Source organism: Penicillium subrubescens (assembly GCF_028828155.1).
Source record: "Penicillium subrubescens strain IBT 31985 chromosome Unknown utg000001l_segment0_segment0, whole genome shotgun sequence".
Lineage (NCBI taxonomy): Eukaryota > Fungi > Ascomycota > Eurotiomycetes > Eurotiales > Aspergillaceae > Penicillium > Penicillium subrubescens.
In genome coordinates, this window is record NW_026643151.1 from 853,835 (window position 1) to 866,942 (window position 13,108).

Genomic DNA, 13,108 nt, shown 5'->3' on the forward strand with positions numbered 1-13,108 from the left:
GGAAAGATAAAGAAATGAAGAGAGAAAAAGGCGGAGAAGCAAGAGAGCCCACACAGTGAAACCGGCCAGGATAGAGAATCCAGAATTTCGCAGACTCAGCAAGCAGGATGTTTCATCTCGGGGTGCGTGCTGTAAATGTCTCAGCTACAGACACAGACACCGGGAAGGATACAAGAAGGGGAAGGTGAGAAAGGGAAAAGATAAATGGAGAGTTGTGTGGGACATTCCTGCCAAATGTGGGAGATCAAAGAGCAGCATGATTGGTATTCATCAGAACGTAAGAAAAGAAGAGAGAGAGAGGGAGGAATACTGAGAAGACATCGGTCGCCGTTTACTCCTCATCCTCATCCGGCTGATCGAACAGGAAGTTGGCGGCCAGCTCCTCGTTCTTATCACAGGCGAAGTAGGCCTGGATGACGGAATCCCGGGGGAAACCCAGACGGCACAGCTGTAGAAGAAAGTCAGTCAAAATATTCCTAGAGAAACCGGGTCCATCCCAATACATACACGCTCAATCGCATCACGCTCCTCCTCCGTAACCGAAATCGCCTGAGTACCCGGAGGCAGAGCCTCGTCATCTTCACCAAGGTCCTCAGCAAGCAGCTGAAGGAACTGTTCAGAGTTTTGTCCGATAATCTGAGCAATCTGGGGGTTACCAGCGGCAACCTGCTGCAGAATGGGCTCGAGCATCTGAGGTTGCTGTTGTACCAGCTGGCGGAGCTGCTGGAAGTGGGGGTTGCTGCGAAGGAAATCCAAGTTTGCGTCACCACCGGCCGCGCCACCAGCACCTCCGGACCGAGCACCACGACCACCACCCTCACCAGCCTGGGCAGCAGCCTCGAACATGTTGAAAGGTTCATCGCCACCAAGAGCTTCGCCGACAGCAGGAGCCTCGGCATGAGTTTCGGTCTGCTCCTGCTCCTGCTGTTGTTGCTGTTGCTGTTGCTGCTCACGCTGGGCGCTCTCGGGGATACCCTGGAGCGAGATAAATTGTCAGAAGGGGCGGGATTGGAGAGGGGGTCCAGAAAAATTGCTCACGTTCAACAAGTACTCAATAGCACGGTCCGGGTTGAAGAAAGCAGCGCGCATGGCGCGCTCCACCATAGGTCTTTCGAATCCCATGGCTTCCATCTGCTGCATGGCACCCTCGGCGGCACCGCCCATGGCCAGGGCAGAAGGATCACCAAAGGCCGCGGGCTCATTGGCTTGTGTGGTGGCACCGCCAGCGGGGGATGGGGTGGCTGGTACAGCGGGGGTGGAACGAGTGGCGGGTGCGGGAGCAGCAGGAGCGGGAGCAGCGGGCGTTGCAACGGGGGCTCTGGCGGCGGGGGTTGAGGGAACCGAAGAAGCAGCGGAGGAGGGGGCAGCCTTGGGTTGCTTTGAGAAAAGTTAGTACGAAGATGGATGGGCATAGAGGATGTAGTCCACCCCGAGATCCAAGCGGAGGAAGCAGTATTTCTTTTCGTACCTTGGCGGGCAAGCAGACTAGGAAATCCTTCTCTTGAATGTTGTAGGACTCGACGGTCTTGTCATCTTGGAGGATCTTGCCTATACAGGGGGAATGTTGGTTAGCAGACATGTCCGGTAAGCAATAGAGCTATTCCATGGCTAGATAGAGTCTGCAAGGCAAAAGAGTAGCATCTCTGCTAGCCTCCGCAGCCCATCGACCCTTTCCACATCCAAAATCACATACCAGAGTAGATGACCTTCATCCGTTCCGCGCCATAATCAGGTTTTTCTTGAGAGATCTTCTCCTTGACCTGTCGGACCTATAACAAGGCGAAAAAAAAAGAAGACAAGGTCAGCCCCGCACCGAGTGGCGTCGAGCAAGCCCATCGCAACAGAGCAGTAGGAGAAAAGTTGAACGTACAGTTTCGGAGGGTTCGACCTCGATCACGAACTTCTCCTGCTTGAGATCCTATACAACCGGTAAAAAGTCGTCAGCACATCTGTCAACGGGTAGGATGGCTCGATGGCGAAAGGGCTAGAGGGGAACGGACCTTGAAGGTAAGCTTCATTTTGGCGTCCACTGGGAGATGTGGAGGGCAGAAACTAGGATAGGAGGGGAGGTAGAGGCAGGACCAATTTCAGAAATGGTCTGTCGAAGGGGGATGGATGGTGGAAAAGGATGGCAAAGCCGATGGTCCAGGGTCGAAGGTCGAAAGAAGTTGAGAGGGGCGCAAAGAAGTGACGATGTTGGCTAATGCCTGAGGCGGTGCCTGAGGCGGGACTGGCTTCACCGCCCCACTTGTTTTAGTTACGGGGAGTTTGCATAGTTTGGATTGATGTATACAATGGTGATGATAGTACTGTAGTGTAGAAGCTTGATGATCATTATGAAAGACTTGCTGAGTTTTTGCCATGATCTGTCAGGCCTGTCAAGTTGAATGTGCATTGACTGATCTCGTTGTTGTGTGTCTTACTCGTGACGGACATCCCGTTCTCATGATGAACCTCGGGCTAGGCACGAAGCTACAATTCGCAGCTCAAAATCAATCAAGGGGCCCGTGGCTGAGCATGCAATGCAGTTTCTCAAGTGATGCCCAGACTGATATTCCAAATCTCAAGCTTTGCTCGGTTGCATTGAGCACAGACAGGTCTTCTCCACCATCCATGTCAAAGGCCTCTCGCTTATGAGGAATCAACCCACAAAAGCCCTGGACAAAAGTGCAAATTGACAAATGATGCAGGACAATAGACAATGTCTGATCACTTCTCCAGGATCATGCAAGTACATATCCTCGACCTCCCACTCCTCTAGCCTCGATCGCGATCGACGGGATCCAGCGGTCCAGCCCATTGTCTACATTCCCAGGGACCTGGTCAGTATCCAAGACCCATCGAGCCTATCGGGACCAGTCCCTCGGATCGGAATTCTATATACATACTTCCAGTCTCAATAGATCCATAACCCCAAGAATTGACACCGACCAACAAAATCCCACGCTAAACCGTCTCCTAGTCTCTTTTAAGGGGGAAGTCGAAAGATTGCCGTCAGTGCCGAGTGACAGCTCACATTCAGCCGCATCGGAGATCGGGAGGGGCGATCCGCTTTGATGAACCCAGTAGACCGTCTCGCTTGATTCGGGTCATGCTGGATGGATCATATAGATAGTGCAGAGGCTAGCGCGATGATGGACGAGACTATAGGAAAGATAATTTCCTCCTCTTAGCTGGTCCAGCCCTGTCAAGTGGGAATCCTGGGGTAGTGAGTAGACTCGGAGGATTTTTTAAGATTGTGGTAATGATAGTCCAGTTCTAGATTGATGTACACAGCCATTTGGATATATCAACTTGGTACTAGAAACTAATTAGAGTGTCGCATTGGCTTGACAGGACTGCTAATCTACTGTTAGCCTGTTACTACTGTATCCCACCACAACTTTTACCCCCGCAGACTCTAACCACCATCCCGGGTGGATGGGTCAGATGGATCATGGTTCTAGTCTGCCGAAAAATGACAGGTTGGACTCAACTTGCAGAAGTGTGCATCGGAATATGCTCGATATACTTCGACGCCACGCTTTTCGCTACACTTTCGCCCCGTCCCGCATCCACGCGAACTGCAGTCATCAATATCATAAATATGAGCCATTGCCCTCGTCCTGCAGGGGGTGAAATATCTCTTGATCATCGTCGGGTACTCTGGATATCTGGTCTTTCTGACAGTTTTAACCACCCAACGTGGACGCATTCTTTCAAGGCCGTCGTGCGGGCCGGAATCAGGTTACTGAGTGCAAGACTCGGCAGTCGTTCATGATACTTTGTGTCTGATTATCACTCTGGTTCTGGTTTAGCACACGCTACTACGTTCTTTATCTTCGTCTTTCGGTTTTACTCTATTCATTCCTTCATCATGTCTTCTGCAATGCTCGTATACTCCCTCGCTGGAGCTGCAGTACTATCTGCCATTATCACCACCATTCTCAACGGCCTCGCCTATGCCGCACTGCAATCATTACCCTCGCACACCACAACTACCGGACTAGCTCCTGTCCTCATCAGCATTCTGACATGCATCACCCTGCTGGCTCTCAGCCTGCTCATCCACAAAGACGTCCGCAGTGATATCCGCTGGTCACCATTGAAAACCGTCATCTTCTACTTCACCGGAGTATACCTCCTCATTAGCGCCGTGTCTATTGCCGGAACAATAGCCTCAAACGATCTATATAACCCACTCCACCAAGGAAACATCTTCATCGCCCGCTCCATCTTCTGGGCTCTCTCCATCCTTACACAAGGCCTCTACTACGGCTTCCTCCTGGTAACTCTGGCCCAACGCAAACAAGGCCAAGATTGGCCACGCTCCTATACCCAGGAACTCAAATCGCTCTCCGAAAGCCCAGAGCCAGTCCGCTCCCCAGCTCGGACACTCTGCGATCCATACCCAGAATTGAAACAATTCGACACCAGACGCTCCTCGCTGCGCAAGTTTCCGCGGCGCTCGAATCGTTTCTCGGGTGGTACGATCTGCGTCGAGAGCACGCGTACAAAGCATGACTCTTTTGATACGAGTTCATCAACACTGTCTTCGCCATCACCCTCGCCAACAACAGAGCATCTACCCATGCACACGCAACAACAACCACAATCGTCTGACCCCTTCGCAGACCACAACACCCATCGCCTTCCCCTCCGCAACCCCAGCTTCAAAAGCATGCCCAGTCTCCGCCGCGAAAACAACATCCACCTCTCACTAGACAGTCTCGTCCAACCCTCAACTTCAACCTCCCCCACAGCCTCAAGTCTGGCCCTCGACTCCCCATCAGGTTCAACACTAACTCTCCCCGAGACATACGCCTTCTACGCCCCTAACACCAAACCCCATCCCAATGCCTATGCCAATCCCCATTTCCGTGGGCTCCCTTCATCATCACTATCCCTCCCCTCCTCCCCCACATTCCCCCCCCAACTCAACCCGCGAACAAAACATCCACCCGCTCTTCCGCTCAACGAGTCCCTGTCCCAGCCCGACACCACTACCTGGTAGCACGGTGAAGGCCTCCCCCGTCTGCTGGCCAGACGATTACGCAAAAGACGCTGACAAGGATGAGGTCTGCGCGGGAGTTGAGGTCGCTGAGGAAGGAGGATTCGCCTGGGGCGGGGATGTGGATGGGAATGGGGAGGGCTGGGTATGTGCGGAGGAGTGTGACGCAGTATGAGAAGAGGGGGGATTTGAATGAGTTGGTGGAGGAGGAGAGGTGACGATTAAGATTGGATGTGGGATTGGATAGGATGGGATTGGGATTGGGATTTGTAGTCTCGTTTCAGCTTGATTTTTTTTGCTTTCTTTTCTTGTTGAAGATTGGGATATGGGATTATCTCGGGATATGATGCAGATGGATATGGGACTGATGATTGATGTACAAATGGGTTTGGATAATGTTCTATTGTTTCTTTTTTGGGGATGTGTTTTTGTATAGGAGTAATGTAATTGATATGGACTGATGCTATTCATCATAATCATGGAGTCGTATGTAGTAGACTAGAGACCAACACCACATCGGCCTTGGTACCATGGCCTTCCTTTTTATAGTAATCAACTTACCAAGGCCGAGAATGACTCTCTTTCTGATTAGAATATTCACATAAAGAACCGTTTCATGCAATCTATCTCCATCTCCATGTGCTCCGTATTCTAAATTGCGATTACCAGGAAAGGGATAGCCGCGGGTTTCTATGCGAGCAACGAGGTCAATTTCCAGCCAACAATATGATGAAATAAACAGTAGACAGCAATATTCCAAGCTTAATCCAGAGTATTCTTTTCCAGAATAATATCCCCGAGGTAGCCTTACAAACTGGCAGTGTAGTCTAAAAATCGCCGCGTTCGTCGGTTTTCGAAAGTGGGTCGAGCCGTTTATTTTTTTTTTCGGTCAGAGGCGGACGCCCAGGAAGGCAGCTAGCTCAACTACTTCCAGGACCTACAAACCTCGACCAAGTAGCCTGTGAACACGAATAGGTAGACCATCCAAAAGGCATCACTTTCCATGTTTGCTATTGTTCTCGAAAGGTAGCCTTGGAGAGCTCGATTCTTGCCTTGGGGATTCTTCTGCCTTCTGGGGGTCGCCCAAATACTTAAGCAACCTTTCCAACTCCCCCAGACCGGATCTTCTTTTCCTTTCCCCATCAACTCGCCAACTCTCCAACTCTCCAACCGCGCGAGAAAAACCACTTTTTCTGCCCCTTCCACTGCGGACTACTCTACTTCACCTACTATCAACCACCACCACCAACAATCCTTTTCCTTTTCCTCTTCCCTTCTTCCACCACTTCCAATCTTCCTTTCTTCCTCTCCCCAACTCTCATCATCAACACCTCCGACAGGGGCATCTCGCCCATTTTCATCCATTCCATCCATTTCCATCTCGTTTCGTCCTTCTCCGCGCTTCCCCTTGCGTCTCTTGCTCGGAGCAGAGACGACTGTCAACTGGCGAGGACCCGGGCACCAACCACAGCCCGGTAGATCCTCCGAATCATCCTCAGAACCACTTTTGGTTCTTCTCTTCACTTTCTTCATTTCCGACCTCCCGAAACTTCTCTACTTCCGCCACTGGTAAGTCTCTTTCTCTCACTTGTGTGACTACGCGACGTGTCTACTTGTTGTTTATGGGGTTCGTGTGTCTTTTTCTTCCCCTTCATCGTGGTCCTGGTCGTGTCGCCCCTGGTGCATCGAGCCAAGTACTGGTGGATCGCCCTGCGTATGCTTGCTTCATGCTTCATCCCGATTTTGTTGCGATATCATACGCTTGTCTGGGCTTTAATCCAACCTCCCCTGCTCCACACATTTCTACACACTCCATCATCATCACCATCACCATCCTCATCATCTCCGTCTTATTCTCTGCATCTCCATCATCTCTATCATCACCATCTTCCCATATCCTCATCTTCCATCTCCAAATCTCCCACCCCGGCGACATCCAATCTCGTGTCGCTCATCTCACCTGTTTTGGGTAACTGGTCCTGCCTCATCCATCATCTACCCTGAGCACTCCTCTGTCTTCCCTTTCTTCTGTTCTCCCACTTCCTCACTCTTCCACTACACCCATTCTGTTCCCGCAGCTGTTCATCTCATCATCCCCGCGCATTCCACGACTCCTCCTCTCTGCCTTGTCTTTGATTTCTATGAAAATTCGCGACAAATGAAAGATCCATCTTACTGACTCTCATTCAATCAAGACCCTCGAGATGGTGGGCCGACGTGGAAAGCGAGGCGCGCCGGCGGCCAATCCCACCCCGGCGACGCGCTCCTCCCGCAATCCCCCCGGTAAGTTTATTCCCCCAGTCTGATCCCATCATGATGGTATCCAGCCTCAACCTATGTTTACCCCTACCCTTTACTTGTGTTATCTTCATCTACCATTACGCCCCCCATCCCTCTCCCATTCTTTTCATTCACTAATCTATTTTACAGCCTCCTCCCAACCTTCCTCCCGTGCCCGGGGCCGCGGCCGTGGCAGAGGTCGGTGGGCCAATCACTGGGCCAACCGTCTTCTGCCCGGTCGTGCTGCACCCGCGGACGACCAAGGGGAGTCGCCTCGTCGCTCCCACATCCTCAAGTTCAAGCTCCCTTCCCTCCGGAAGTTGGAGCTCGGACCCTCTTCGACTTCGTCCGCCCCAGTTCAGGCCGATGCACCCACCGCTGCCAGCACGCAGCCAGAGACGCCTCGCGGCCGGCGTTCCAAAAGGGCAATGGCGGTTCCGGAATCATCCCGTACCACCCGCCAGTCTGCTCGTCTCAAGCCTTCGGAAGAGAGTGCTATTGCTCAAGAAGCCTCCCCCGTTGACGATGCAGCTGGTGTGGTGGACGGTGATGCGGACGCCGGCGCCAACGCCGATGCCGATGCAACCGATCTCGAGGAGCACAGTACATCTCCCGAGCAATCGCAATCCGAGGACGTCGAGTACGCCCCCAGAATTCGTCTTCGACTCAGCCCACCAAAACCGCCCACACAACAATCATCAACGGATCAGGTCACAGATCCGGACCACCCTCAGGACTCAACAAAGGTCCCTGCCTTGCCCGATGCCTCGCAACAGCCCTCACAGCCAGTCTCACAGAAGACCGAGGGCGAGCATCAGTCACCCGTGCTGCCCGCACCCGCCACCGCCTCTTTCTCGCCTCGACTCTCTCGAAAGCGCAAATCCTCCGAACTCAAGGATGAATTCGAGTCCGCGGAGATGCCAGACCCGAGTGCCACTGCTACCAAAAAACTCAAGCTCGAAGACAGCGAGCTTTCCGCCCATTCCCAAGAGCAGACGGGCATCTCGACTGGCATCTTCGCTGGCCCGACAGCGCAAGAGTCGTCTTCCCCCGCCGACAATGGCACCTTTCCCGATGCCCCTTCCGTCGATCCCGTCCCGTCCATCGAAGATCCTGCTGCGAGCGGACGAGGACGAGGACGTGGACGTGGACGTGGACGGGGACGGGCTCGTGGTCGTGGTAGCCGAGGAGGAGCAGGTGGTCGTGGTGGTGCTCTCGGGCCGACCCGAGGAGCAGGCGTGCCTGGCCGTGGTGGCCGAGGACGTGGTCGTGGTCGCGGTTCCGCCGCCGTCGCTATTCGGCGCGGCGGTAAGCGAATCGAAGACGAAATCTGGGACAGCGAAAGCCGGCGCCGGACCCCTTCTCCAGTGCCCGCCACTCAGCCGCTCAAGGATCGAGCTGAAGAGTTGGCGGCGCTGTTCAAGAAGGTGGGCCAGGCCCAGCAGCTGGCTTTGAGCGTGCTGGCAGAACGGTCGATGCAGACCATTGCGCGAGACAAGAACGCGCATTTGGACTGCCCTGAATACGACCAGGTGATGCGCGACCTGGCTGAGGAGCAGCGCCGAGCGTTGACTCGGTACCGAGCTCAGTATGATCTCAAGGTGGAATCCGCAGAGAAGGTCCACCAGGGCAATTTGTTCATCATTGAACAGAGGACGAAGGTATGTACTAACTGATTTCCCTTTCTGATATTGAGCACAAATTGGTGCATTCTCTGTTCAGTTGATAGCTGACTTCTTATCTCTTTCAGGCCCAACTTCAGAACATCAAGGAAGAGATGTTCCTGGCGGCACGAGGGAAATACATTGAACTCGTTGCCGGTCGCCGTGCCGCAGAAGACGATGAACACACAGAGGTGAGTTTCAATCCATTTCACATACAGTTTGACGTCAATACTAACAAATTACTTTACAGACCGACGGATCAGACGGCGAATCCGACGGACCCCGCTACCTCTTCCGCATTGGCAAAGCTGGCCTGCGTGAAGTGGAGCGGGGGTTCATCGCCGAAGCAGTGCGTGTGCCAGACGGAGCGGCCGCCTACGAGCGTGGTGAGCAGGAGTGGGAAGACTTTATCATGAAGGTTCGACTGGGCGAGGACCTCAACCCACAAATGCAAGCTCTCGACTACTCCATAGAAGCTTCATTGGACTCAATCAACCGTACAGTGGAGTCTCTTCTTGAGGCTGCCCGCACCGTGGCAGAAGAGTCCGAAGGTCCGCGAAGCTACGATGGAGCAGCCGATGTCTCAAAGGCGCTCTCCGTTCTGGCCGACACTGCCCTCTCCGACCCGCGACCTGCCCATTACCCTCAGATGCGCCCAGACCAACACATGACTGGCCACCATGCGTTGCTGCCGCAGGGACATCAGGGGGTTAATGTGGCAGTGGCACCTCCACCTCCTCCGGGCATGACCCATGGCCCAACCGATCCGCGGTCATTCATCTTGCCGCGACCAACCCCGACCCAGCAGCCGCGTCGCTTGCTGCCTGCTCGGTCGCCGTTGGGCATGGGTCTGCCCGACCCCTTCGCCATGAACGGGCCCCCGCAGTTGCCTCCACCTATGGGGTCCAATTTCCAGCGACTACCACTCCCTTCGTGGTCGCATGGAGCCCCCCAGGGTGGTGTGCAGCAGCCCGGGCCCGGACATGGTCCGGGAAGTACAGGGTCTCACGGTGGTCCCGCTCCTCCTCACGGCGGGGGTCCACCGTCCTTGTACTATCCGGGACCGCAACAACCCCGGCGGTACTGAAGGGGTTTCTCGTGTGATAGTCATGAGTCCATGAGAGGAGAAGATGGAGTGGGAAGGAGGGTAGGGGGATACAGAGAGGAGACGTGGATGGTGGTGGGACACGTTTCCGTTTTTTTCCCCCGTGAGTGCTGCGTCCTGGTGCTCTCCGGTTATGGCTGGATTGAGCTCGGCCGGCCACGCCTTGATTTTGATCCGTTGTGCGTGCTGTGTTTGGTGCTCTCCAGTATTCATAGCTGGATTGAGGTCGGCCGCTTCGCCTCGGTGAGATATCTTGTGCGTGTGCCGGTTGGTGCTCTCCAGTCTAGCTGGATCGAGCTCGGCGGCGACGCTCTGGTTCCTTTTTTGGGCGTGTGCTGCGTTCTGGTGCTCTCCGGCGTCCCCATAGCTGGATAGAGACCGGCGGCAACGCCTTTGTATTTTATTTCTTTTTTCGTCGTTCGCGCTGGGGCTGGGGTTCGGATCGTTTTGTGTCCTTTTTTTTTGCTTCGTTTTCATACCCCTCACATTTCTTTCAGCGACGGCGTTAATGTGATGTCTATTTCCATTTGGAATTGAGATTTTCGATTCAGATTTGATTTACTGTAGGCCCGTATAGTAAGAGGTTTTATTGTAAGTCTTGTAGAATATGTTGTAGAATAGGTTCTGGAGTAGGTTCTGGTTGGATGGGGTGTTTGGAGGTTAGGGCTTGGGATTTGGCAGATGGATTTGCTTGGGAATAAGGTGGAATTTGGAATGTAAATTTGGAATGTATAATACAGGGCATGTCGAGTATAATATAGATGGTGGTTGAGGTTGATATTGATGGCAAAGGCCAGACTACTACTAGCATAGAGGCGAACATACTCCATGCTCAGTAATCCGGAATCATAATGGATAATTCATCTATAATCCATAATTTAATCACATAGCCTCCTATTCAATTCTAATATGTTCAGCCTCTTCGTATACTAGTAAACTGCGCCTCAATACTCTCATGACTCGAACCAGAGCCCGTCAAGATGAGACAGGATGAGTCAGTGTAGAGCGGGAAGTACTGAGTACAAAGTCTAATATACATCTTGCTAGTAAATAGGAGTATCGAGTACTTTGTGTTGGTGATGAGTCGATCGACTCCATCAAGCGGGTCCAGTTTCGCGGGCCGCTGATTGGCGTGAGCTTTTGGTTTTTACATTTTGGTGCTTTCTTGCAAAGTGGGAATTTGCTGGGCTGTACAGAAGAAAATACATGCAAGTAAATAGGTATAGAGATTTAAGATAAATAATAAGAATACTCCCATTCGATCCCATCTACGTGTAATTCATACAATATTCATTTTAAAGCTACTCTCGTGGTCTGATTCTCTTCTTACTGCTCACTCTCTCACCTTCCGTCTCCACCGCATCCGAGCTTTTTTGCGCTGACTTTGCATCGCTTTCTCCAACGGCTCTTCCTCTTCCTCTTCTTCTCTTTTTCTCCCACGATACCCTCCACCAACATCCATCCACACGGACACCTACTCACAATGGCTGTCCGCGCTCAATTCGAGAATTCAAATGAGTGAGTATCCCCCCTCCAACACCCCTCCTCCAAACCATTCTTTCCTTCCCCTCCTCTTTCTCTTTCTCTACCCCTCCAAACCAACCACCCCAACTAATCTTCTTCCCCCTCAGAGTCGGCGTCTTCGCCCGCCTAACAAATTCCTACGCCATCGTCGCCGTCGGCGCCTCGGAGAACTTCTACTCCGTCTTCGAGTCCGAACTCCAAGACGTCATCCCCATCTGCCACGCCACGATCGCCGGAACCCGAATTGTCGGCCGTTTGACCGTGGGAAACAAGAATGGTCTGCTTGTGCCTACAACGACTACCGATCAGGAATTGCAGCATTTGCGAAACACTCTCCCCGATGCGGTCAAGATCCAGCGGATAGAGGAGAGACTTAGTGCTCTGGGAAATGTTATCTGTTGTAATGACCATGTTGCGCTCGTGCATCCGGATTTGGAGAGGGAGACTGAGGAGATGTACGTCGAAGCCCCGGGGAAGATTTTTCAATTTTGACCTTCTGGGGAGGGGAGGGAAAAGCGAAAACTTTCATTCCCGTTTTACAGTGGTGAAAATCCCTGCTAACTCTTTTTTCCTTTAGTATCGCCGACGTCCTCGGCGTCGAAGTCTTCCGCCAAACAGTCGCCGACAACGTCCTAACCGGCTCCTACATGGCCCTCTCCAACCAAGGCGGTCTCGTGCACCCGAAAACCTCCATCCGCGACCAGGACGAACTCTCCTCCCTCCTGCAGGTTCCCCTCGTGGCTGGTTCCGTGAACCGCGGTTCGCCCGTCGTCGGCGCTGGTATGGTCGTTAATGACTGGCTGGCTATTACGGGTTTGGACACGACTGCTACCGAGTTGAGTGTTGTTGAGAGTGTTTTCCGGTTGGGTGAGATGGCGCCTGGTGGTGCTGGTGCGGGTGTTAATAAGGAGAGTATTGTGGAGAGTTTCTACTAGATGGGTCATGGCAGCGGTATGAGGAAGATGTCTTTCAGAAAAGGGAGACTTTGGGCTGGTCTGGGCTTGTTGGGACTTGGGAGATGGGTTCTACATATTGGACCTGGATCTGGACTTTTGAGTCTTGCACTAAACACCAATACCAACCAACATCAACACCGACTCCGACACCGGTGGATGAACCCGGACTCGGACTTGCACTCTTGACACTTGATACTTGACTCTTGACTCTCTGGGGTGGAGTTGTCCTTTTTTCTCTCGTTTCTTTTTTTTTTGGTTACATACTTAGGTCCGGCAATGATGATTGATGACCATTCTTTGTTTTTGCTGGGGTTTGATGTATTGTAGAAGGATGGCGATGGTGTGTAAATGGTGAGTACTGTATCTATGATCGAGAGGGATTGGAGAGAAGGACCGAGTCTTTGGTTTGATATACACAAAGACAATGGTTAGTCATAGGTAGTCATACAACCTGAGTGGCCGTGGTCATGTCATGGCTGATCTTCCTGGGTACGCTATATCAATTTCCCTCTTTTATATCCAGTTTACCTTATACTATCCATTAGTAAACAGTATACTAGACTATATAGGGAAATGAGTTGTATCTACC

General features: G+C 52.5%; 5 protein-coding genes across 5 annotated transcripts; 3 read left to right on the forward strand and 2 right to left on the reverse strand.

Annotated features, from left to right (window-relative positions):
- Positions 1-331: 331 nt before the first annotated feature.
- N7473_000261 (putative UV excision repair protein (RadW)) lies at positions 332-2,018 on the reverse strand (the record flags this gene model as incomplete). Its single annotated transcript, XM_057146201.1, has 7 exons — positions 332-448; positions 508-975; positions 1,039-1,377; positions 1,469-1,548; positions 1,694-1,769; positions 1,871-1,918; positions 2,001-2,018. 7 exons carry the CDS (start codon positions 2,016-2,018, stop codon positions 332-334), a joined length of 1,146 nt encoding a protein of 381 aa, XP_057014087.1.
- Positions 2,019-3,856: 1,838 nt separating this feature from the next.
- Positions 3,857-4,993, forward strand: N7473_000262 (uncharacterized protein; the record flags this gene model as incomplete). Its single annotated transcript, XM_057146202.1, has 1 exon — positions 3,857-4,993. The coding sequence occupies one exon, from the start codon at positions 3,857-3,859 to the stop codon at positions 4,991-4,993; it is 1,137 nt and encodes a 378-aa protein (XP_057014088.1).
- Positions 4,994-6,202: 1,209 nt separating this feature from the next.
- On the reverse strand, positions 6,203-6,523 carry N7473_000263 (uncharacterized protein; the record flags this gene model as incomplete). The annotated part of the gene is made up of 1 exon (XM_057146203.1): positions 6,203-6,523. One exon carries the CDS (start codon positions 6,521-6,523, stop codon positions 6,203-6,205), a length of 321 nt encoding a protein of 106 aa, XP_057014089.1.
- Positions 6,524-7,194: 671 nt separating this feature from the next.
- On the forward strand, positions 7,195-10,021 carry N7473_000264 (uncharacterized protein; the record flags this gene model as incomplete). Its single annotated transcript, XM_057146204.1, has 4 exons — positions 7,195-7,273; positions 7,421-8,931; positions 9,021-9,125; positions 9,185-10,021. The coding sequence occupies 4 exons, from the start codon at positions 7,195-7,197 to the stop codon at positions 10,019-10,021; spliced, it is 2,532 nt and encodes an 843-aa protein (XP_057014090.1).
- A 1,357-nt stretch (positions 10,022-11,378) lies between these two features.
- On the forward strand, positions 11,379-13,022 carry N7473_000265 (translation initiation factor 6). The gene is made up of 3 exons (XM_057146205.1): positions 11,379-11,557; positions 11,671-12,018; positions 12,141-13,022. The coding sequence occupies exons 1-3, from the start codon at positions 11,523-11,525 to the stop codon at positions 12,496-12,498; spliced, it is 741 nt and encodes a 246-aa protein (XP_057014091.1). The 5' UTR covers positions 11,379-11,522; the 3' UTR covers positions 12,499-13,022.
- Positions 13,023-13,108: the final 86 nt, after the last annotated feature.

Excerpts from the sequence above, each read along its gene's own strand:
- N7473_000265 (XM_057146205.1), top strand. The coding sequence starts at position 11,523 with ATGGCTGTCCGCGCTCAATTCGAGAATTCAAATGA. Across the intron at positions 11,558-11,670 it reads CAATTCGAGAATTCAAATGA|AGTCGGCGTCTTCGCCCGCC; the intron begins GTGAGTATCCCC and ends CTTCCCCCTCAG. Across the intron at positions 12,019-12,140 it reads GAGAGGGAGACTGAGGAGAT|TATCGCCGACGTCCTCGGCG; the intron begins GTACGTCGAAGC and ends TTTTTCCTTTAG.